A 21,706-nucleotide genomic window follows, 5' to 3' on the forward strand; every position below is an offset into this window, starting at 1 on the left:
CCCCCCCCCCCCCCCCCTCAGCCCCAACCCCCTCAAGGCCTCTCCGCCTCATCCATTCTCAAAACAGACCCGCTCTCCACTCCAAAAATAGCAAAGTTAAGTAGATATGTTTCCACGCTCCTTTTCCTTGTTTTGATCCATTGTGACTCAAAAAAAACAAAACCAAACATAGGCTACATAGTCTTACTTTTTCCTTGCTTTGGCTAAGGGCCAAAAACAGCACTGTGAATGCGTAGCCATGGCATAAAAGAATACCTTCAGGGGTATAGTAGAGAGAATTTCTGTTTTTAGAGACACTTCCTGGTTGCAATTGAAAATGTTCCAACACTGGGCACCCAGATAGCTCAGTTGGTAGAGCGGGGCCCATATGTAGAGGTTTACTCCTCGACGCAGCCGGCCGGGATTCAAATCCAGCCTGCGGCCCTTTGCTGCATGTCACTCCCCCTCTCTCTCCCCTTTCATATCTTCAACTGTCCTGTCAATTAAAGGCCTAAAATGCCCCCAAAAAATAATCTTTAAAAAAAAGAAAATGTTCCAACGCTGTTCATTTCTTAAAAGAATATAACTCACCGTATATCTGGAAACTCTTTCACCAGGACAGCCACCTCCATCTGGATAGAGGGAGTGTCCTCCAGGAGAATGATGTCAGCCAGGTGGCAGATGATGCTGTCTAACCAGGATGAACTGGATTCCTGCAGAAGAGAGTAGATGACCATTTCATTATCCAGCAACAAGTGTAACGGTACTTTCTTTCAAATTGATCAACTTTTTAGAAACCAAAAACTGTTTAGGTCCACTGCATTTGTTATCGCTGTTCATCCAAATGACCTTTTCTTCTGATTTAAATGTGTTTTTAAGATGAGGCACGACTTGCTATGAACAATAAAACCTTCAGAGGAAACACAGATTAATACATTTAAAGGCCAGAGGTGATTTACTGAGTGAATAACAAAACTCCACCTTTGTTTTTCTAGATCATGTTTTTCCTCCAAACACTCCGGAAAAAGAAAGCAGAATTTTTTGGCCTTGCATTCATTATAAATAATGACACACACACACACACTTTCCATGTCGCCACAGAAGACACTTCATCCCGCTTCTTTGTAAAAAAAAAAGGCCATCAAGTCCATCCCAGAGCCACATCAAAGCTAGCCAGCTGACAGGAACAGGAAGTTCCTTCTGAACACAGCAGCTTCCTGTTGTCAGCCGAGGTGACGGACACTTGTTTGAACTTGCACACAGAAAGGGGGCAAATGCCACGCTGTCAGGCCTAGTTGTTTTATACCCTCTTCCCTCCTCAGGCAAGTGCTAACGTAAGCCCGGTCCATCCATCTCCATCTCACTGACGGCAGCCATTTTTCAGAGCTCACCGCTGTATCAACACTGTCTGAGTTGTTCCTGACCCAGGAAGTCCCAGGGTCAGGCTCCATTCACAGCCCACGGACTCTGCAGTCCCTGTGCCAGCTCTGCTCAGTGTTTTTAACAATCAGCATATTGGAATTATTTATAATCAGGGCTTTGAATTGTCACAAGCCAACCCGCCAAATGTGGGTAAAAATGAACTTTTTAAAGTTACTTGCCACTGTGGCCGCTGATGAATAAAGCAAAGTGTCTGTTTCATTCGTCAGGATGCAGAATCCACACCTGAAGTCAACGTTTCCAGACCACCAAAAACCACCAAAACAAATGAGGTCATTTAAATCCCTGTTTACAAGGTTCAGGGTCTCCTGAGAAGTGAATGTTAGCTCTGTTTTGGATGAGTTGATTCTCTCCTTTAGAGGTCCTGACGGTACTTTTCCACGTTGCAGTCCTTGCAGGTTAAACCAGACATTACCTGATTAGATCAAAAACAGAATGTGTTGTGTGACGTGTGCACTAACCAGATCCTTAAAAAGTCCTTTCAGCTGTTTGGCCTCATCTTGCAGGCGGAAAGCCATCCTCTTTCTCATCTTGGACGATGTGCAGATGACCCGTCCCCGCATGATGGCTCGGACATACTCCACCAGGACCCGCCGGTGCACCTCTCCTACCAGCGTCTGCCAGCCATTCACACAATCAATCACTGACTGGTTACATATAACCAGAGGTGGCATGTTACCAGGTACATTTACTCAAGTATTGTTCTTAAGTATAAATGTACTTTAGTTCTTTTCATGCCACTTTCTACTTCTACTCGGCTACATTCCAGAGAGAAAGATTGTACTTTAGTTACCAGTTACTTTACACATTATGATGTCTGTACACAAAAAACATGTAGTTTATAAAATTTGATGTTTTAATATAAATGAAACTAGCCAACAAAATAATGACCTACAAGTCTAGTTGAGATGACAAGACGATTAAACACACAACTGTTTGGCTCCTTTGGACTTTCTACAATGGGAAGGTTTTTCTGCATTAAATACTTTTAATAAGTTTTTCTAGTGATACTTATATACTTTTACTAGTAACATTTTCAATGCAGGATGTTTACTTGTAACAGAGTAATTTTCCAGTGTGGTATCAGTAAAGGATCTGGATACTTCTTCCACCGCTGCATATTACCTTCATGCCAATGCTACAGAGTACATAAACATGTAAAGATGATAAACAGCACCTCCGACTGAGCTTACCTGGTAAGGTGGAGGGTCCATCCGTCTGAACTTCTTGAAGTGTTGTTTAATGCTGGCTTCAATGGCCTCAAAGGCCTCTGTGTTGTTCAGCCATTTTCTCTTTATCAGTTTGTCAAAGAAAGGCTGGAACAACAACACGTTCTGATTAACAGAGGGCATTTACCCAAGCAGGCCTAATGAACTTAAATGTAATGTTGAGGTACTTATTATTTTTTCACAATGCATTATTTTTGCACATTTACATTGCATAGTATATGCATCATATCTTATTAATTTTGCATAACGTGTATAGAAACCCTCTATCTTTCTACTATTGTATATACTGCAGGTATGTAGATGCTCTCAGGACTGTGCACCGCGTTCCCCCTTCTATTTTTTTCCTGCACTACTTATATTTTATATTTTAATATTTCGTTAACACAAGGATTGTTTATGTGCATAACCCTTAAAAGGTGAATTTAAAAAGAAATTTAAAAATGCTCTCAGACCACAGAGGGTACTGTGTATTCACAGTGGTCACTGTATATATCCTGGGCAAGTCATGGCGAGTCTTGATGAAGAGAAACAAGCTTAAAGGCCTGAGATGAGACTTGCTCACGACTCACTCACCCTGATGTGCTCAAACAGTCTGTCGGTCAGCACCCTGACTGACTGGTTGATGATCCTGTCCAGGGAGGAGTTGGCTCTCTGCACGGACTCTTCGCTACCCTGTGGGTCACACTGCCTGCAGCGCTCCACTAAGGTTCTACAGGAATACACAGGAGGTGATGAGACTTTCAGCAAATTTATGCAGAAAATGAACATTTTCAGTTGGATGATGAATCGTTTGTCTTACCTGAGAGGAGGGCAGCAGTTGACCAGAGCTATGGTCCTGGAAACATATCCGTCCCCTCGGTCTCCAAATTCTGCCTGAGTCTCATGAAACATCTCCACCTTCCTCTGGAAACTGGGCATATTTTTTTATGAAAACCTGCTGAATCCTAATACAATCTATAAATGAACAATCCTGTCCTGTAAAACCATGAGGCATGCCCGAAAGACCCAACTGTCTTCAAAAGTGTACTCCAAAATAGGAAGTAAATAGTATACTACCTACACAACCTATTTAGTTCAGTGTTTTACGAGTTTGTTTAAAAAAAAAATTTTGTGCAAAACTCACTTGTAGAGAAAGTCAGCCAATCCAATGAGACTACAGCGAGCCACTCTCGCACCTAGAAACTGGTTCACAGATGTAGATCTGTCCAAGTCCACCTTCAACCTCTGGAATTGTGAAAGACACAAGCCATAAAACATCTGTATCTTAGGCTAAAATGGCATTTATTAAAATCATCTCACAGTGAAAATGACTTGTGACACTCTACCTGGATGACTGAGCGTGCTAGGTGGGACTGGTACTCCTCTATGTGCAGAGTCTGGGCCCATCGCCTCTCCTCTTCATCCAGAACCTGAATCAGCTCTATTGTCACATTCTCCTGAAAATCCCAGATGGAAATTAAAAGGTGTCTCCTAGGTTGATTTTTCTGAAGAAAAGCTATGTGAAAAGAGCAGTTTTTACCCTGACGATACTGATGCAGTCCTGTTCCAGCTTGTCCACTGTGTCTTGGGGCAGAATGGGCTCCAGTGTAGCATAGTTGATGGCGGTGGTTGTGCTAATGGTTCCGAGGACATCCCTGTCAGAAAATAACAATTAATTACTCGGTGGGATCATCCAAGACTGTTCTCCTCTGGAAAACAAGTCTTCAGATAAGTCTGTGTAAGAAGGCAGGTTGGGGTCGAGGATTGGTTCAAACAAACACAGGACTTTCACCAAAGAGAGTAAGGTTAGATCCCCATTGGAAAATAAAAGTAAGGTTCGGTGCTCTTGAGCAAGGCACCAGACCCCCAACTGATCGGGGCGCCTTTACATTGGCAGCCACCCCACTCTGACATCTCTCCATTTAGTACATGTATAGACACTGAGCATGTGTGGGTAATTCAGGCCTGTATGTAATGTGTGTAATAACAACAGAGTGTAAAATTGTAATTTCCCCTTGTGGGACTGACAAAGGATTAATTATTTTTATATTATTAAAAGGCAAGTTGTTTTGAACTTTTACGAACATCACCTTCAGCGTCACGTGTGTAACTGGAAGTGAAGTAACGTCTGATTTTAACCCACACCACGATCTTTTCTAAACTTCACTAAGTAGTTTTGATGCCAAAGCAAAACCAAACTGCAACCATTTCCCAATGTTCGAGATATGCTTAAAACCATGAACTTTGCGGTACATTTGGATACGAGGACGGAAAATGCTCCCGTAGGTTGTATTTGACGGTAGAAATAAAGGACTTATATCGTTGAATGGTTTGAGGAGCACTGGAGCATCCCTGTCTAACACGGCATCCTACCTGTTGTAGATGTTGTAGAACCAGTCCAGTAAAGAATAGACGTCTGTGATTTGCAGCGGGCCGCTGGTGATGTTCCGAAGACGTTTGGCCACGGCTCGATGGTAACTGTCCACATACACCTGAAAGGCTGCGAACTCCTCTGGGTAAATGGATACAGCATTCCTCCTGGCTGCATCCAGGTCGTCCACCATCCGACCCCTCAGGCGCTCCAAGTATGAGGCCAACTGGCCCGCCTGGGTGTCCACCTGATGTGGTAGGCTCCAGTCTGCAGCCTCCATCACAGCCTGCCTCCACTTCATCTTAAGTCGCCGGGGACGATTACTGGGCTGGGTCTGAGGCTCCTCTCGCTCTGGCTTGGTTACCTCTCTCAGGGCCCAGGTAGCATCAGCATGCTCCTCTTGTTGGATGACCAGCACCACCAGCCCCAGGTTGGGACCAGCGCTGGGCTGACGGAGGGACTCTCGCACCACGTCCCACATCTCCCTCTGCAGAGCCTCGTAAAGGAGCTCCACATCCTTAGCCTTTCGCAGGCCTGAGTCCAGGGTTGCATTGGACTCGTCTAAGGATGAGGACGATAAAGGGATCATGCCAGGAGGGGTACTGGGAGAAAAGGTAGGAGTAAGGGTAGAAGTAGCTGAGTTTGGAATGAGAGACAGCAGCTCACACTCTCGCTCCAGCTCCTGGATGTGTGTGTCGGCCAGGAGAAGGTCCCTGTTGTTGACCAACTGTAGGATCTCCAGTACTGTTAGGAGCAAGAAGAGAAAATGGCAGCTGTGTTTATTTGCAACAGTCACCAAAGGGAGGGTTTGAGCAACTCCCCTGTGGAGTCTGTGAACAGTAGCTTGGTGGAACTTCTATCTAGAGGAACCTGGGGTAGAGGGAAGTGCGGTCATTTCCTAATTTCACAGTCTGTGGTGATTGAACTCAGTGACTCAGGGATCTGGGGACCTCACGGCCTCTTTAGAGAGTTGTCTAGGATTGGAAGGATGTACTGCTGAAGCTTGTGCAGGGAGAGAAAATTTCTCTAAAGTAAGCCAATCTAATAGAGCAAAAACGTATTTTGGCTCGCTACACCTGATGTTTCCTTGATTGTTACCTGAGAGGGGCTCTCTGGTTTTGACCACCGGCTCCTCCTCCTCTGTCTCCTCCTCAGCCTCCTGGGACGCCTTGTCTGACATGGACTCCCTCTTCAGCTTGCCTAGACTGACCATCCTGAGGAAGGAGGACCGTCTGGAAGCCTCCGCCTCGCTGTCCATGCTCAGGTTTCCGCAGGGTAGGCTTTCTCTGCGCTCCTCTTTACGACGACCTCCTGAAAAGCTGCACAGCATCAACGTCAGCAACAGAGAACGAGAATGACTTTAAACAAGATACACTCTCACACTGCGTGATTTGCATGCACAGGAAAGTATTTGTGGGACATGATGTTTGTGTTGTTCTTTACAATATGGCCTAGTAGCAGCTATGCTTGGAATGCCACATATTCACACATCTGGTAAAGTGCATGCATGATTGTCTGAGTTAAAAATAGTCCCATTGAGTAAGCACGGCAAGTAATCAACATGCCACTGAAAACAAAAGAGGCTCCGTAGATCAACAAGTTGCTATAGCACATTACATAAGTCCAGAGGAAATAAGCACACTATGCTATTATATCACTGAGCTGCAAGGGATTTTCCATTTCTGAGTCCCCTGGGACCCAGAGGCTAATCCAGCACACCATTAGAACTCTGTGGTTGCACTCCCGTTCATAAAGGCATTGACTGTTTTTTTATAACAATTGATTTTTGTTGATATGTTGCATCGTGTTTAGATATACAACATGCATACACTGTATATAAATTCTGATCTTTATTACATGGCTTTTCTACCATTTAATTCTACTTCATCAGATGATGGATGGCCGATATTCTTCAAAACAAATCAGTGAAAATACTTCATTGTATCAATAGCATACCATTTTTCATTTTTTTTATGATAACTTTTCCTTTCTTAATTTGTTTAATCTTAACAAAGCCTTTGGATCTTTGGGGTTTTTACCACAGCTACGCTTAAGGTGTTTAACTCTTTGCATAAGAAATCCAAATATTTCCCACTTCAGTGACATACAGCAAAAAATGTATTTCTCCCCACCCCTCCTCACCGGAGCAGGGTCATTATTCCTTCAGAGCCCCTGCGTAGTCCTTTCCTTTTCTCGCTCTCTGGCGGGAGACTGTTTGAGTTCCCCGGGCTGTAGTGAGGAGAGTTGTTCCCCCATACATTACGTCCCGATATGCGCAGCCCCTTCCCTAGTTTCCCGAGGGTTCTGAGTGGCGACACTCCACAGATCCGCTCCAGTGTCCCCCTGAGGGGCTTGCCTTTAGGATTCCCTGCCCCGTGCCTCTCTGCGTTCACCTCGTTTTCCTCCTCTTCTCCGTCCCGGGAGGACCTGAGCTGAAGGTTGCCCCTGCACTCCCCCATGATGAGGCCCATGTCCCCTCCGTTCCTCTCCTCCTCATACAGATCCACATCCTCAAAAGGGTTTAAGTTCTTGTTCAGGTCCTTCAGGTCGTTCAGCTCCTTCAGATCGTTAAGATCGTTCAGGTCCAGCCGGGGCAGGATCAGTTCCCCGTTCCCTCTGGGGAACTCATGGCAGCTCTTGGACCGTCCCGGGAGCTTCTTTAGAATGGGCATGCTTGCTCTTGAGATTTTGCCAAAACTGCAAAAACAAGGAAAATGTCTGATGTAGTCATAACGATCAATTCTCTATCATATGAAGACCATCCCACCACGCAGTTACACATGACCCACTGGGACAGTTGATATGGATATCACTTGACACGCCACGACGTAGCCCACACCTGGGCATGGAAGTCCCAGCTGTGCATGGGTTGTCTTATTTCCATTGATTATAATGGTACACGAGCAACCTTGCTCTGGAGAGATAGTCTCTTCACTCACAGAACCAAGGTTACCTTATAACCAGACATTATAAATCATACAGTACAGTATGCATGCAACTGATTTATGATTCATGAGTTCAGAATGAGTTACTTATTAGTTTACGTTAACTCAGACACTATCTGGTACTAAAAACACAAGCTATAGGAATCCTGTATGTCGACACAGAGCAGCAGGATATCTTTCAAGATTCCTGTTCCCTGATTCCGTTCTGTCACTGGATAGGAAATTATGAATGAACTTTAATTATTATGTGTTAAACTGTTTCTGGTGCATCAGCCAACAGACAGTTTATATAACTGGAAGCAAAATGTCCGTTCACATGCCGGTTATGCAAGGCACTTCACTTAGCAAATAGGAAATATGTATTCAAGATGCTGCAGTGTGTACATATGCAGAACCACAAGCTTGTATGAATATATTATTCAGAAAAAATATTTAGAAGTCATTAATAATTCTTTCTCCTGCTAATTTGGGGAATATGCCGTACATTTACAATATATATTTTCCTGAGCCCACCTTTGAAAGAGGGATTTTTATGATTTCTTTTTTTGAAGAACTTCTGCTTTTTAGTCAAAGAGGACAACTAATGAATGTAATACACACACAAAAACACAAATCTATTAGATGATTGCCAACTCACACTGCTGACATGCAGTTTTTCTGCACTATTACTGCATTAGAGAGGCTGTCTTTCCAGCCTGTATAAAAGGGAGGAATTATTACAGCCACCATTTACTGTTTTAGAGTAAATATAGGCATGTGAGAACTGGTTTAAATATTATTTCACATTTGTATTTGACACATGACACATCGTAGTTAACATCCAAAGCAAAATTAAAGCATTTTAAACACCTATGCCTCCATATTATCCAAATGCATAGTTTCTAGTACAGTTTTACTTTTTTAGTATTTACAAAGTTTTTTAATTTAAATAAAATACATACAGTATATGACAGCCTTACTTATATATCTATATTTAAATAATCTGCTCCAATATGTAATGGTTAAAATTATCAGGTTGTAGGAATGTAAATGTGCTCTAAATGGACATATTTGGATTTAAATTAATTAAGGGTCTCATACATCTGGGCTCATCTTGAATTTGTACAGCAAATACTCTGAATTAATGGCCACTTTACTGATATTAAATTTAAAAGGTGATTTTTTTGTTGTTGCAAAAGAACTCTGATGTGAACCAGACCTATATATTTTTGGTGAGCGTCTACAGATTTCTGCTTTGGTGAAACTTATCTTTATTGACAGCCAGTTAATAGATATTAGTGGACACTGGACATCAGCATCAGCTGGACATCTACATATAGTGCATGTGTTAAGGTAAACAAGGCATATATTCTGTTACGCTTTCCATAGTCCTCTCAGCGTTTGACATGTGTAATCTTTCTAATCTTGTTTTCCCATGTCTGAACATAGCACTCAGCCATTGTGTGTGGTGCTGAAACTATGTGATAACTTCTCTTGTCAGACCTCTCAGAAGGATGGAGGACAGGAAAACACTTGAAGGCTGTAAAGAGGTTCAAGACCCTTTTCAAACATATGGCGTGAGAGATTAAAAGCTGATACGTAGAGAGCAGACATCAGTGAGGGCGTCTCGTCATTTTACAATACCTGGAACTATTCAGCACTTTAGTAAATTCAAATAATCTAAAGTCAAACCAGGATGGCGAGAATCTCTCTCAAAGGTGAGTTTGCTCATTATAACAATTATGTAAGATGGGATTCATCAGGTACAAGAACAATCTCTGAACCACACAGCACATGTTTACCTATGTCATTTTCAGCCCTATTTCAAAAATACAGCAAATGTCCAGGCACCAATTGATGTATGGCTAAAATAGACGACTGGAAGTAAAACATAATCTCCAAACACAATAACATCTACAGAGAAACCTCCTTAATTTGAAAAACGACGTTTCTTCACCATGGAACCAAAGGAAAATCAAAGCATCACAAGGCAAACTGTGAATGCAGAGACTGACACTTACCTGATGAGATTGCCTTGCAGTGTTTCAGCACAATGTCATCCTGGAGTGTGCTGGCTGAACGGGCTGCCAGGCTGTGGAGTGTGTGCATGTGTGTGTGTGTGAGACTGATGAGTGTGAGAGCGTGTCTGAAAGTACTTGGAGACTCAAGAGAGCAATGTGGCTGCCTGTGATTTCCTGACGGGCTCTATTGTGGTGGAAGGTGATATGTTTTCCTGAGGAAAAGGCCGCCCCCTCCTTTCTCCCTCCTATGCCACCGACCCTCCACCTCCTCTTCACCCCCACACCCGCACCCTGGGGACCCTTCTAATCACACAAAATGCATTAACTGCACAGTGGAGGAGGATAGTGTAGGACAGAGCATTCCATGCAGTCTTTTATGTTTTTATCAGCTCACACAACCTGTCTCTTTGTGTGTTTGTGTGTGTATGTGTGTGTATGTATGTGTGTGTGTATGTAATTTCTGGAACTACAAGGATGATTAAGTGTCTGCGGCCTTGAGTCCAAATTCCATTCAGACCCCATCTGCAGTGTCATCTTCCTCAGCGGAAGACTTTATGTGGACTGATCTGGACTAAAATGACAATCAGCCCTGGTGCTGCCTCCATGTTGTCTTTTCTCTACTGCAGAGCTTCAGGGTCAGTGTAGCCCCGAACCCTCTAATGTCACACAGAGAGAGGACTGTGTGTACAAATGGCTCAGAGTTGCATTGTGCAATTAAAAAATATTTAATAAATAATAAACCAAAGCAACATGTCAACAATGTAAGAAACTCTGTGGTTAAACATTTCCCAAACACAGAAACTGTAGTCATAGTGGCTCCCCGCTACCACCTAGTGTACAATCTGGTGTAGGACACACACATAGCCACAACAGGGTTATTATAGAAAAACTACTACAACTATAATGAAAACAAAAATAAGCACTGAAAATTAGCAGTAAACAATATGTATGGTGAATTGAAAAAAAATGTAAAAAGAAAATCTGCAAGAAGAACTAAAACCTAACAAAGTATACCTCTAGGTTAAAAGTGCAGTATAGGTACAATTTAAAAAACTAACTTTCTGTCATATTTGCTAAAACTGATCCCATATTATTCGAGTAGAACTACATGAAGCAGGTCATTTAACCCTCATGTTGTCCACGGGTGAAAATGACCCGTTTTCATGTCAATGTTCTTTTTAACTACCCAAAATAACATGATTGATTCCACACAATGCTGTTTGACATGTACAAATCTCTACTTTCATTAATTTTGGGGCGTCTTATTCAATTTTATAGCATTTGAAAAAACCATGAAGTGGTTTTAAAATAGCATTGAGTAAAAGTTGACATATTCCAGTCTGTGATTATCGATCAACATCCATTTCTTTAATTTTAGTCTAAATAATTCCTAATTTCTGCTTTTCTAACGCAAAAATTAGGTCCAAGAATTCTGACCAAGAATTCCAGCTCCTCTGACGCCTCTGGAGCCTGTAGTGGTATTTGCACAAATCCACCGCCCCCTGCTCAGATGCACCAATCAGGGCCAGGGGGCATTCATTCTCCCTGATGGGGGGAGGGGTTTGGGAGACCGTTTGGGCTTTAGCAGAAAGAGGGGGAGGGACTGAGAAGTTGTCAATGTTCAGAACTTTGGATCTTCACATTCTGCACGACAGCACCTTTAAATGAACTATTAAAAACTATTACTTTTGCCCATTCCATCAAAACAAGTTCCTTCCCAAGCCTAGTTTGCAAAGGCACCGTTGCTCTGTCCGGAGCTTAGCCCCGACCAGGACGATTGTGATTGGTTTAGAGAAATGCCAACAAACCAGAGCGCGTTTTTCTCTCATCCAGGAACGCTTTGTGGAGGAAAGTCTGGCAATGTGAGACATACTGTATGTGGCTGGAAACTGTAACCAATACTAGTACTGTGCATAACACAGAGTTACCTGTTTATAAGTGCACCTACTTACAATCTAATGTGAGCAAGGTCAGTGTGTTTAAAACCATTCATGAGTAACATTTTGGTTTGTAAGTGTGTCAAATAACACTAAGTCATTTTGCTCTTGTCGCTTATTATCAATCAGTGTGTGTATAGGCACTGAGCATGTGTGTAGTTTAGGCCTGTGTGTAATGCGTGTAATAACAACAGAGTGAAAATTGTAATTTACCCTTGTGGGGTTAATAAAGTATACATTAAATATGTTATGTATTGTATGAGGCTAGGTATACATATTCCTAAGTGTGCATTTTCCATACTTTGGGAATTTATTAGTATAAGTTAATAAAATATATAAAGTCTGTCGAAATACTTGGACAACAGGAAAAAGTTCACGCCCTGATTATGGATTTACATGAATCCAGTAGATTTGCTGACTCATGCTTGTGGTATTGCCGCAGTGATTTCACATTAAAGGATAGCTTTTACAACAACAGGCAGGTCCCCATGTGAACATTAAAACTGTTTGCTTCCTGTTCGTACTGTTCATTCATTAGGAAGTTCCTTTCCTAATGCTCTTCCACTGTTGATGGGGGAGTTGTCTCACTCTGCCGCTGAAGCCTGACATTGACTTCAGATAAACTTTGGAATGTATTTTTGGACAGGAGGACTGTGGTTTTATTTGTCCCCTGTCACATTCATTGGAATCGGGGATATGAGTATAACAGGCGTGAAACATTGTAAACCTATTCTATTAGGAAATGTGCAATGTGCATTATGTTAGAAATAAATAGAAGATCTTGATACTGTCAATATGCTGTCTATAGAAGCTAACATAGGCTTTCCTCTTGCATAATACAATATACTGAAGTCTGCAAGGATTACATGGAATAAAGGATGGATGTTACTGTTTTGACAGGTTTGCATTGATTGGTTATTGGTTATTTGCTGGTGTTGAGGAAGAAGTGGAGCAATCCCTGAATCCAACCAGGACATATGCTTCATGCTTTAGCCAGTCACATCGTCTCAATTGTGTCAAGGTTCAGGGCGTTCATAAAGCCGCGATGACTGATGTGACAAGTCCTTTTAGGATGTCTGCCATCGGCTGATTCAATGTTTGAGAGAGGGTGGACATAATTGTAGTCCTTATTATCCAACACTGAGGAGTCTGTGCAGTCAGGAGAATCACACTTGTCTAAAAGTTACCTTCAGTTCCTTTACAAACCACTTTAAGTCCAACTTTTGACTGAAGAGACTGAAGTCTCTTTTATATAGACCTTAGTGGTCCCTAATACTGTATCTGAAGTCTCTTTTATATAGACCTTAGTGGTCCCCTAATACTGTATCTGAAGTCTCTTTTATATAGACCTTAGTGGTCACCTTATACTGGAGAAGCAAATCAGAGGAAATGTCATACAGTACATGTGTACCTAGTAAACTGGTATTTAAGTGTCCTTTTCAAACTGCTCATGTAACCCACATATTGCACATTACATGCCAGAGCAAAATACGGTACATTAAACATACAGCCACAGTGAAAGCAATCGTTTTATTAGCAATTCCTGCAAAGGACCAGCTCTCTTTGCAGAATCAAAATGTATTGAATGTATACTGACCAAATTGAATATGTAGTAATGATACAGCTGAAAAACATAAAGCATGAACAACAGTAAAATATTAAAGCTACAGTGTGTAAGCAATGCAACAGGATCATTTCCTTTGTTACATCATACTGGTGTGCTGGATCTATCTCCATGTCCTGTAATCATAAATAACTTTTCTACAATCAGACATTCAACAGATATTAAGTCATATGCATGTAATCTGGCTGTGTTATCTAAAACGTGGTGCAGCTATGCTTGCAGTGTAAATCAGTGGCTGATCTATATGTAGCAGGATGCTATTCTAAAGTTAAGAGAGGTATAGTTTAGTTTTTGGTTATAGCTTTTTCCAGTCTAGTAACAATGAGAGTCACAGGTTTTGGTGCTGCAAATGAAAGCTCTTTTATAATATTATTATTTCTACAATGTATTTCTTCCTGTATGATCACTTACTGTGTGTGTTAAATGGCCTTTGCACCTAGATTGTAAATGGATTCCAATTTGATGTCTTCCTCTCCTTGGCCAATTATCTACCCACGAGCTAAGTCACAAATAGCTGTTTAAACAAGTGGTTAAAAGGAATAGTCTGACATTTTTGGAAATATAAACAGTGTGGTTGTGTTTTTATACCTTAGCCAGGAGCAGTGGCTTCATTCACTGTGATGTTACCAGGCACAAGATAAAGTGTCTTAATTAGTGTGTTTTTTTTCTCTTTTCTTGCATAGTCCAATAGAACTGACGGCGTATGCAGCGTATCTTGGTCCACCGTGGGGGGGGGGGGGGGGGGGGGGGGGGGGGGGGGGGGGGGGGGGGGGGGGTTGTCAGAGGGTCTGGTTCTGGCCCCGGGTGTGGTGGGAGTGTTGCTGTTGCCGGGGGTTGTTAAAGTGGTAGGGCTCATGGCGGTAGTGGCTGTGGCAGATCACCGGATGCTCGATGCCTTTGCTCTGCAGCTCCTCCTGCTTGTGAACGCCCTCCAGCTTCTCCAGCAGCTCTCTGATGAAGCTCTACAGGGGGGGGGGGGCACCAAGAGAAGTTGTCACATGGAGCACAGCTTAAATGGAGTTTAGCAAGTCTTCCAATTGGTCTTTTACATGTGTAAGTACAACCACAATCTGTTATCTGACAGTGTTAATATTTCCTTGTAATTCATTTATATATTTCAATTTGATTTATCATTCCCAATAGCTTATTTAATAATTGTGTTGAATTTGACATTAAGCATGTACACATTAAATCTGCCAATATACTATTCTATATTTGTCAGCAAACACATGTGCAAATTCCTTTCTTCAGCACTAGCTTCAATTGAAACATTGTTGATTTCAACTAAGTCAGTTGACATTACTTTAGCAATATATATATATATATATATATATATATAACTGGAAGATTGGAACACTGCTCACTGTCAGTTGGAGAGGTGAAGATCACGTGTGTGTGTGAATGTGTAAGATGGGGGCATGTTTCAAAAGATAATCATTTTGAAATAATATGGACAATATGTGCCTTCAGAATTTTGGCAACTAAGCACAAAGATGACATTTTAAGAAAGAAATGGAGAGCTTTGGTAACAAGCATACTTTTGCAGAGGAGGTATTTGTCCATTTTAAGGGGAAGGATCCCAGTTGTGTTGCAAGAGTTTATATGGAAATGTCTCAACTACTGGCCGCTGACGGGAATGAAATCCAGTACAAGTCTATTAACTCAATATTAAATGACTAAAACAGCCCTTATCAGAACACTGATTCACAGCAATTATAGTGAAATAGTAGCAATTAAATGTAGCATTTAGTCATTTTCCACTCCTTTTTTGTTTGGTGACCATATGTCCATAAATGGAAAAAGGCCTTGGAGAACAGCAGGGTACCCGGAGGAGGTAGAGGCCACTGAGTCGGGGTGGGTGGGGGGGGGGGGTGCTGTATAGTGTTGTGGCGAAAACTTTTTGCTCACAAGTTCATTTTTAACGCTGTCAAAATAGGTCACAAGATGATAAATACTGACCCCAAAAAAAGTGTTTAACTGTGTTTTTTTTCTATATACATTAGACATCAGCAGTAGTGAAGTTGATACTAGTTCTTTCTAATTCTTTACTGTGAATAAAGATCTCAGGGAAGGAGAACTGTGCTTTGTCAAAATTTCACAAAAGCAATGCAAGTTGCCCCTGCCGGCCTCTGTTTTGTTTGAGTCTGTTCATGCATTTACATATGTTGGTCACGTGATCAGGCCTAATTCCTGGAAACCTACTTAGTTGGATGCAGCTGTTATTGAATGCGAAACAGTTTGCTTCCTGTAATTACTCCTCCTTTTCAGACTAGCCATTTGGAGATGCCACATTCCAAGGAAAGTGGAAAAATAAGGCTCCAGCAGTTAGAGAATCTTCAAATGTTACACTGTTTTTGGTATGAAATTGCTATTTTCGGTTACGGTCCATCCACATAAGCTCAGGATGGAAACACACAAATTATTTTACAGAGAGTTGAACTTTCGAAGATGCCCACTTCATTTGAATACTCAAACCATTGAAGCCTCATTAACTTCAGATAAACTGATTCTGATTTATGTTTGAACAGAACAAGAACGGTGACTTATGAAACCATTACCATTGGAAGCATGTATGAAAGGGATCTTAGTTTGAAATAGAAGAATGATTACACCCGCACAAACTGTTTTTGTGTTGTAATTACAGTACACAAACCTAGTTTTTAATGATACTCCACATGAGAGTCGAATAAACTAGAAAAGAAAAGCACTAGCTCCACTGACCCTCCCAGCTCTTTTGCCTGTATTTGCATCTTTGTTCAGGCCACGGCGAGGCGGAGACCAACGCTCTATTCCAGAAAGCCTCATTGTTTCAGGCTTAAAATGAAAAGAAAAAGGCAAGAGAGCACAGAAAGCCATTGTTGAGGCTTGTGGAGTGACTATAGGATGAGGCGTCGGAAGCTGCAGCTTTAGTTTAGGCGCATGTGGCCATTTGTGTGTGAGTGTGCATGTAAAGGTAATGCGTGCATAGTCATAACTCATCAATTTCCAAGTTAAAACATACCTCTGTGCTGTTACTGCACTTTTGAAGAAGCTCCTGTTAAGAAAAGAGGAATTCTTTTGTTACAAACCAGCCACATGATTATATTTTTAATTATTAATATTCAACTGTAAACACTTCAAAATCTCATTCATTAAAAGGTGCTCTAAGCAATGTCACGCGTGTTTTAGACATTTTTTGTTACATACAGCAAACATCTCCTCCCTATCTGCTAGCTGCCTGTCCCCTGAACACACTGTAAAAAAAATATCTCACTATCTACAAGCTGCCTGTCCCCTGAACACACTGTAAAAAAAAAAAAATTACACAGAAACAACAGTTTCCAGCTGATTCCTGCATCCTTCAGGCTGAACAGGAAGTGACATGACCCCTGTGGTCCGATTCAGTAAAAGGTTATCAGACCCATATATCAGCTTGGACACAGTCTCCAGTTGTTTTTGTTATGACTGAGTAGCTGTCATAATGGTCTACATGCGATCAACAGGCTGTTTATGATCCGTAATCTGAACAGATTTAGTCTCTCTGACTTCTAAACGTCACTATCAGCCACACAACATGTGTTCTGTACAGAATAAGCCAAAGTTAGCAGTTAAAATAAAGTTTATATGAAATGTCATGATGCTGAGTCGATTCTGAACCAATCAGCTGTTAAATCAGCTGAGAGGCCTGCGTTTCCCAGCATGCCCTGGGTCCACCTGGGTCTTGCAGGTGAAAAGCGACGGGGCTGCCTTGATCTCGTGAGGATATCGTTGTCCACGTGTGCATGACATCAGAGCGAGTCGGGATCAAGTTGGACACAAATCTGCCCAGCATGCATTAACTTATTGGACTTTATGTTCAATAAACCTCATTTATAGGAAATTATTCTTAATGTTTGAGTTTAAGCAGAAAATATGAATTAAATTGGACTACAATTAAAGGAATGGATGTTGATGGATGATCACAGACTGGAATATGTCAACTTTTACTCTACATTTACACGATTTCAAGACCACTATTTTTTTTCAAATGTTTTAAAACTTAATAAGACACCCAAAATTATTCAAAGTAGAGATATGTACTTGCCAAAGAGCATTGTGTGGAATCAATCGTGTTATTTTGGGTAATTAAAAAGAACATTAATATAGGAAAATGGGTCAATTTGACCCAAGGACAACATGAGGGTTAATAAGTACTGTACAATATTAACTCTGCCAAACATGCCTATTTGATAAATAAAACCATTAACAATGCTGTATCATTTGGAAAATCCTCTCCATAGGAAACTATCTCCCTATAACCCTCTTATACAGTATGATACATGCTGTTCATGTTACCTGTAACTGTTTGGCTCTCTCCTCATCATTAGGCAGGTCAAGCAAGTCATCAATGTTCACCTCCTCTGGCATATCACCTCCCTGATGTAAACACACACACACACACACACACACTCTCTTGATGAGTCACCATATACTTCGTACACACACACAAGCAAGTAAAGGGACAGCTTTATAAGGATTGTAAACAGTAAGAAAATAGGGTGATGCAAAAGTTCAAGTGGTGCTGGAATAAGTAAATATATATTAGTAGGTGGATATGACAGTACACATACATGTTTAAATGATGTGTTGAAAAATTAAAATTATATAATGTAAGGTGGATGCCTAGTAGTATTACACAGGGATTGACACTGTGGACTGGTGTGAAGTGTCCAGCGTAGTTGACGGCCTGTGGGAAGAAACTGTTCCTTTGTCAGCTTGTGTTGGCCGAGAGGACAATTCATAAACAGCAAAAAGGTTAGCCAATTGAACCTTCACCATCACCATCACCATCATTATACCAACAATTCCACAAGAATTAAAGTACAATACGTCCAAAAACGTTTCAAGTACAAGAACAGAGGGAAATATGACAAAAGAAATCAAAATAAAGACCGGGATCCAGGGTGTGAGAGGGGTCTGTAGTAAGGCTTCTTGTCTGTTTCCTGACTCTGGAGGACCATACGTCCTGGATGGAGGGCAGGATGGCACCAATGATGTTCTTTATGCAGTCCTGACTGTCCGATGCAGACTGTTCCTGTCCTGTTTGGTGCCAATTCAAACCAAACATTGTGCATTTACACGCCGTTTAAAAACCTTACATAAATGTTGGACATCCAGAAACCTGAATGATTCCACAACAGATAGTGGTCTAAATAGGGGTGTACGATATGAGGAAGATATCTAATTGTGATTATTTTAATTGACAGTCTATCATTTCACCCTGCTCTACAGTTTTACCACTCTTTTTACCAGGACATTTGTGGTTTTTGAGGTGTTACAGCAAACTGAAGTTCTTCTCACATGATAGAGTGATTCCTCCTGAAGTCCACTGTTGTCTCCACAGTTGTTCTGCCCACACCTGAGGGCCAGCTGTTCAACCTCACATCTGTATGCAGAGTTGTCACCCTCGATGAGCCCGATGACTGTTGTGTTTTTTGCAAATTGCAGGAGTTTATCAGCCTTGTCCCCTGAGGTTCAGTTGTTGTAGAGGAAGAAGATCAGTGGGAAAAGTATAGGTCCCTGTGGGGTGCCAGTACTGATGGTCTGGATGAGATTGGCCTCTGTGAGATTTTTGCCAGCCTCACCTGCTGCCTCCTGTTTGTCAGGCGGTATCCGATAAACAGGAGGGTCAGGAAGAAGAGCGCCGAGCAGGATCCTTGCGTACGTCCCTGGGGACTAGGCGACTGCCTGGAAGGCAAACTGCAGGGGGGCTAGCTGGGGTCCTGTGATGTCCTTCAGGTGGCTCAACTGGGCCAGGTGCCCTTCCGATCTTCTGCCTTTGAAAATGCTGACACACATCCCCCCCCACAAACCCGAGCACAAGTGGAAGGTCAACTTGGGGGAGGCAGAGAGCGCAGAAGGTGGGTGGATGTCAGAGTGGGTGAATGGTGTGAATGTGGGCTTATGAAACCTACAGTAAAACCCATACAACTCGTCGGCCTGTTGATGTGTCTCTTCAGTGTGTGTGTGTGTGTGTGTGGGGTCCTCCTGTAGATGATGTCCTGCAGGCCTCTCCAAACAGACACAGAGTTGTTGCTTGAGAAGCATGTGTGTACATAAGTGAACCATATTTAACATGAAACTGAAGACTTCAGAATGCAAAGCCGGCACACTTTGTATATCCATCACTTGCATGTTTAGGCTCTAGGGACTGAAGAGTAACAATGTTGAAGTAGTACTGTAACAGTGGCTTGTTCTGTTTGAACAAACAGCCATTGTACCAGCTGCTCTGGGTGAAAGAGACAGTCTCATCCGCCCACCCATACCCCTGCACTGACACATACAGGACTCCAGCTCTTCATCTGCATACACTCATACAGAAAAAGATGGCTGAAAAAAGTGACAAATGTTTAAAAGAATCTACAAAAACGCAGGAAAAGGCTCTTCAAAACCATTATTTAAGTTACATTACATTATTTTAAATGATTAAAAAGTGACTCCAAAAAACAGAAATTGTGGCAAAAGAAATATCAAAAACATTTGAAAAAAGTGTCAAAAGAAATTTTAATTTTTTTAAACTAAAACGTGACAAATAAATAGGACTAAAATTGAGAAAAACGTCAAAGTGTAGAAAAGAAAAACAAAATGTTGAAATGTCAACGCAGAAAAACAAAAAGTTGCAGCTCGACGGGAAGACAACAAAGTAGTTTTGTTGTCCTCATGGGACATTTTACAACAACAAAACCGATTGAGAGTGGTGTCATGTATAAACTGTGTGAAAGCCGGGCCCTTCACAGAGATGATTTCTCTTTTCTTACAATCAACATATGGCTTTCACAACACAACCCTGCACTTAAAGTCCAAAAATGCACTCCTCTCCATGGTCTGCAGACCAGAGACCCCAAACTCCTGCAGCTGCAGCCAGATGTGGAGTGTTTACCTCCTCCTGGGAACAACAACAACGCCTTCCCTCCTCTGGAACTGCCCCCCTCTTACCATTTACATCAATTACCCTTCTATCGGTTCAACCCTGCCCATGTAAGGCAAGCCCCGAGAAAGATAGCGATCTGTGAGAAGAGGACAGCCGTGGATCTCACATCTACAGGATGCTGGCCTTGTATGGAGAACCAGTCTGCCCCCCCCCCCCCCACACACACACACACACACACACTCATCACCTCATAGATCACCAAAGAGTCTCAGGACTGCACCATCTCCAGGTGCCTCCATATCACATTCTTGTTCTAATGCCTGCTTCATTTCCCATATTTTACTATAGGTTAAAAGTGCTCATAATATATATATATATTTTTTTTAAGTCTTTGGGTAGGCTATTGTCTAAATATGTAACACAGTATATAGTAAGGAGATTTTTGCGGCTCGTCAACCCACCTGACCCGAGTAGAGCCGGTCCAGGCTCTCATCGATCCACTTCTCCACGTCCAGCCGCCTCTGCAGCTCCTTCCGGTTGTACTTAACGGTGACCCGCGCATGTCTCTTCGGGATATTCCCGACGTGATCCTGAAGCAACTCAAAGTCTGATGGATGAACTTCCTCGGTGTCCTCCAGTGCCGTCGCTGCCAGATCGGCTGCCATGTCTGGTCTGGACTGGTCGGACTGGTTGGACTAGTCGGACTGGTCTCTCGTCTGTTTTCACCACTTATCAAGCACGGGGGAGGGAAGGAGGGGGGGGGGGGGGGGGGGGGGGGGGGGGGGGGGGGGGGGGGGGGGGGGGGCGGCGTGCCCACATAGCTGTGCACGAGCTTTTTTTCCCTTCTCTCTCCTGGGATGTTTACATAGGCTGCAGGGAATATGCAAAGGAAATACTAAGGAGACTTCATCTGTATTTAATTCATCAATCAGTATTTTTAACCACAGCAATTTGGAGTAACAGCATTTGGACATAAAATCTAACTTCATAACGTGTCTATTACAGGTTTGCATGTTGACATCAGGCTGCAGCTGTGTGCGTAGTGTAATCAATGAGGCTGATGACGTCACACGCCCAGTTTGCAAGAGAGAAAATCAGCACAGGTCAACAGGTCAGAATCAGCTTTATTATTTAACAGGTATGATGACACACATTAGGAATTTTTCTTTGGATCGTCATTGCTCATAATGCGTTTACACATGCAAAACAACTAATATACGCACACTAGTATATATATATATATATATATATATATATACACTACCGTTCAAAAGTTTGGGGTCACATTGAAATGTCCTTATTTTTGAAGGAAA

At 42.1% G+C, this 21,706-nt stretch overlaps 2 protein-coding genes across 3 annotated transcripts in view; both read right to left on the reverse strand.

Annotated features, from left to right (window-relative positions):
* The window catches only part of exoc3l2a (exocyst complex component 3-like 2a), a 12,272-nt gene extending 2,102 nt beyond the window's left edge, over positions 1-10,170 (reverse strand). The window contains exons 1-12 of the mRNA XM_034890395.1: positions 9,944-10,170; positions 7,141-7,695; positions 6,097-6,317; positions 5,001-5,742; positions 4,168-4,282; positions 3,974-4,084; positions 3,772-3,872; positions 3,448-3,558; positions 3,222-3,357; positions 2,613-2,735; positions 1,881-2,036; positions 571-692 (exon numbers count right to left, since the gene is read on the reverse strand). Of these exons, the coding sequence (XP_034746286.1) occupies positions 571-692; positions 1,881-2,036; positions 2,613-2,735; positions 3,222-3,357; positions 3,448-3,558; positions 3,772-3,872; positions 3,974-4,084; positions 4,168-4,282; positions 5,001-5,742; positions 6,097-6,317; positions 7,141-7,670 (2,468 nt within the window). The 5' untranslated portion in view covers positions 7,671-7,695; positions 9,944-10,170. The remainder of the gene's footprint in view (positions 1-570; positions 693-1,880; positions 2,037-2,612; positions 2,736-3,221; positions 3,358-3,447; positions 3,559-3,771; positions 3,873-3,973; positions 4,085-4,167; positions 4,283-5,000; positions 5,743-6,096; positions 6,318-7,140; positions 7,696-9,943) is intronic.
* Positions 10,171-13,395: 3,225 nt separating this feature from the next.
* On the reverse strand, positions 13,396-21,122 carry ppp1r14aa (protein phosphatase 1, regulatory (inhibitor) subunit 14Aa). 2 transcript variants are annotated; one of them, XM_034890665.1, is made up of 5 exons: positions 20,855-21,122; positions 17,819-17,899; positions 16,506-16,538; positions 14,267-14,466; positions 13,396-14,227 (listed from the first exon to the last, which is right to left on the reverse strand). In XM_034890665.1, the coding sequence occupies exons 1-4, from the start codon at positions 21,056-21,058 to the stop codon at positions 14,284-14,286; spliced, it is 501 nt and encodes a 166-aa protein (XP_034746556.1). In that variant the 5' UTR covers positions 21,059-21,122; the 3' UTR covers positions 13,396-14,227; positions 14,267-14,283. The 2 variants fall into 2 exon arrangements, with proteins under 2 accessions (XP_034746556.1, XP_034746555.1); XM_034890664.1 differs by having other exon boundaries at positions 13,396-14,230; positions 14,262-14,466.
* Positions 21,123-21,706: the final 584 nt, after the last annotated feature.

This window comes from Etheostoma cragini, chromosome 13 (assembly GCF_013103735.1).
Source record: "Etheostoma cragini isolate CJK2018 chromosome 13, CSU_Ecrag_1.0, whole genome shotgun sequence".
In the NCBI taxonomy this organism is placed as follows: Eukaryota; Metazoa; Chordata; class Actinopteri; order Perciformes; family Percidae; genus Etheostoma; species Etheostoma cragini.

What these genes read in the sequence shown, in the direction of transcription:
- ppp1r14aa (XM_034890665.1), bottom strand. Translation starts at nt 21,058, where the DNA reads ATGGCAGCCGATCTGGCAGCGACGGCACTGGAGGACACCGAGGAAGTT. An exon ending in ACCGGCTCTACTCGGGTCAG is followed by an intron (nt 17,900 to 20,854) that starts GTGGGTTGACGA and finishes TGTTTACATCAG; the next exon opens with GGAGGTGATATGCCAGAGGA. An exon ending in AGTGCAGTAACAGCACAGAG is followed by an intron (nt 14,467 to 16,505) that starts GTATGTTTTAAC and finishes CCCCCCCTGTAG; the next exon opens with AGCTTCATCAGAGAGCTGCT.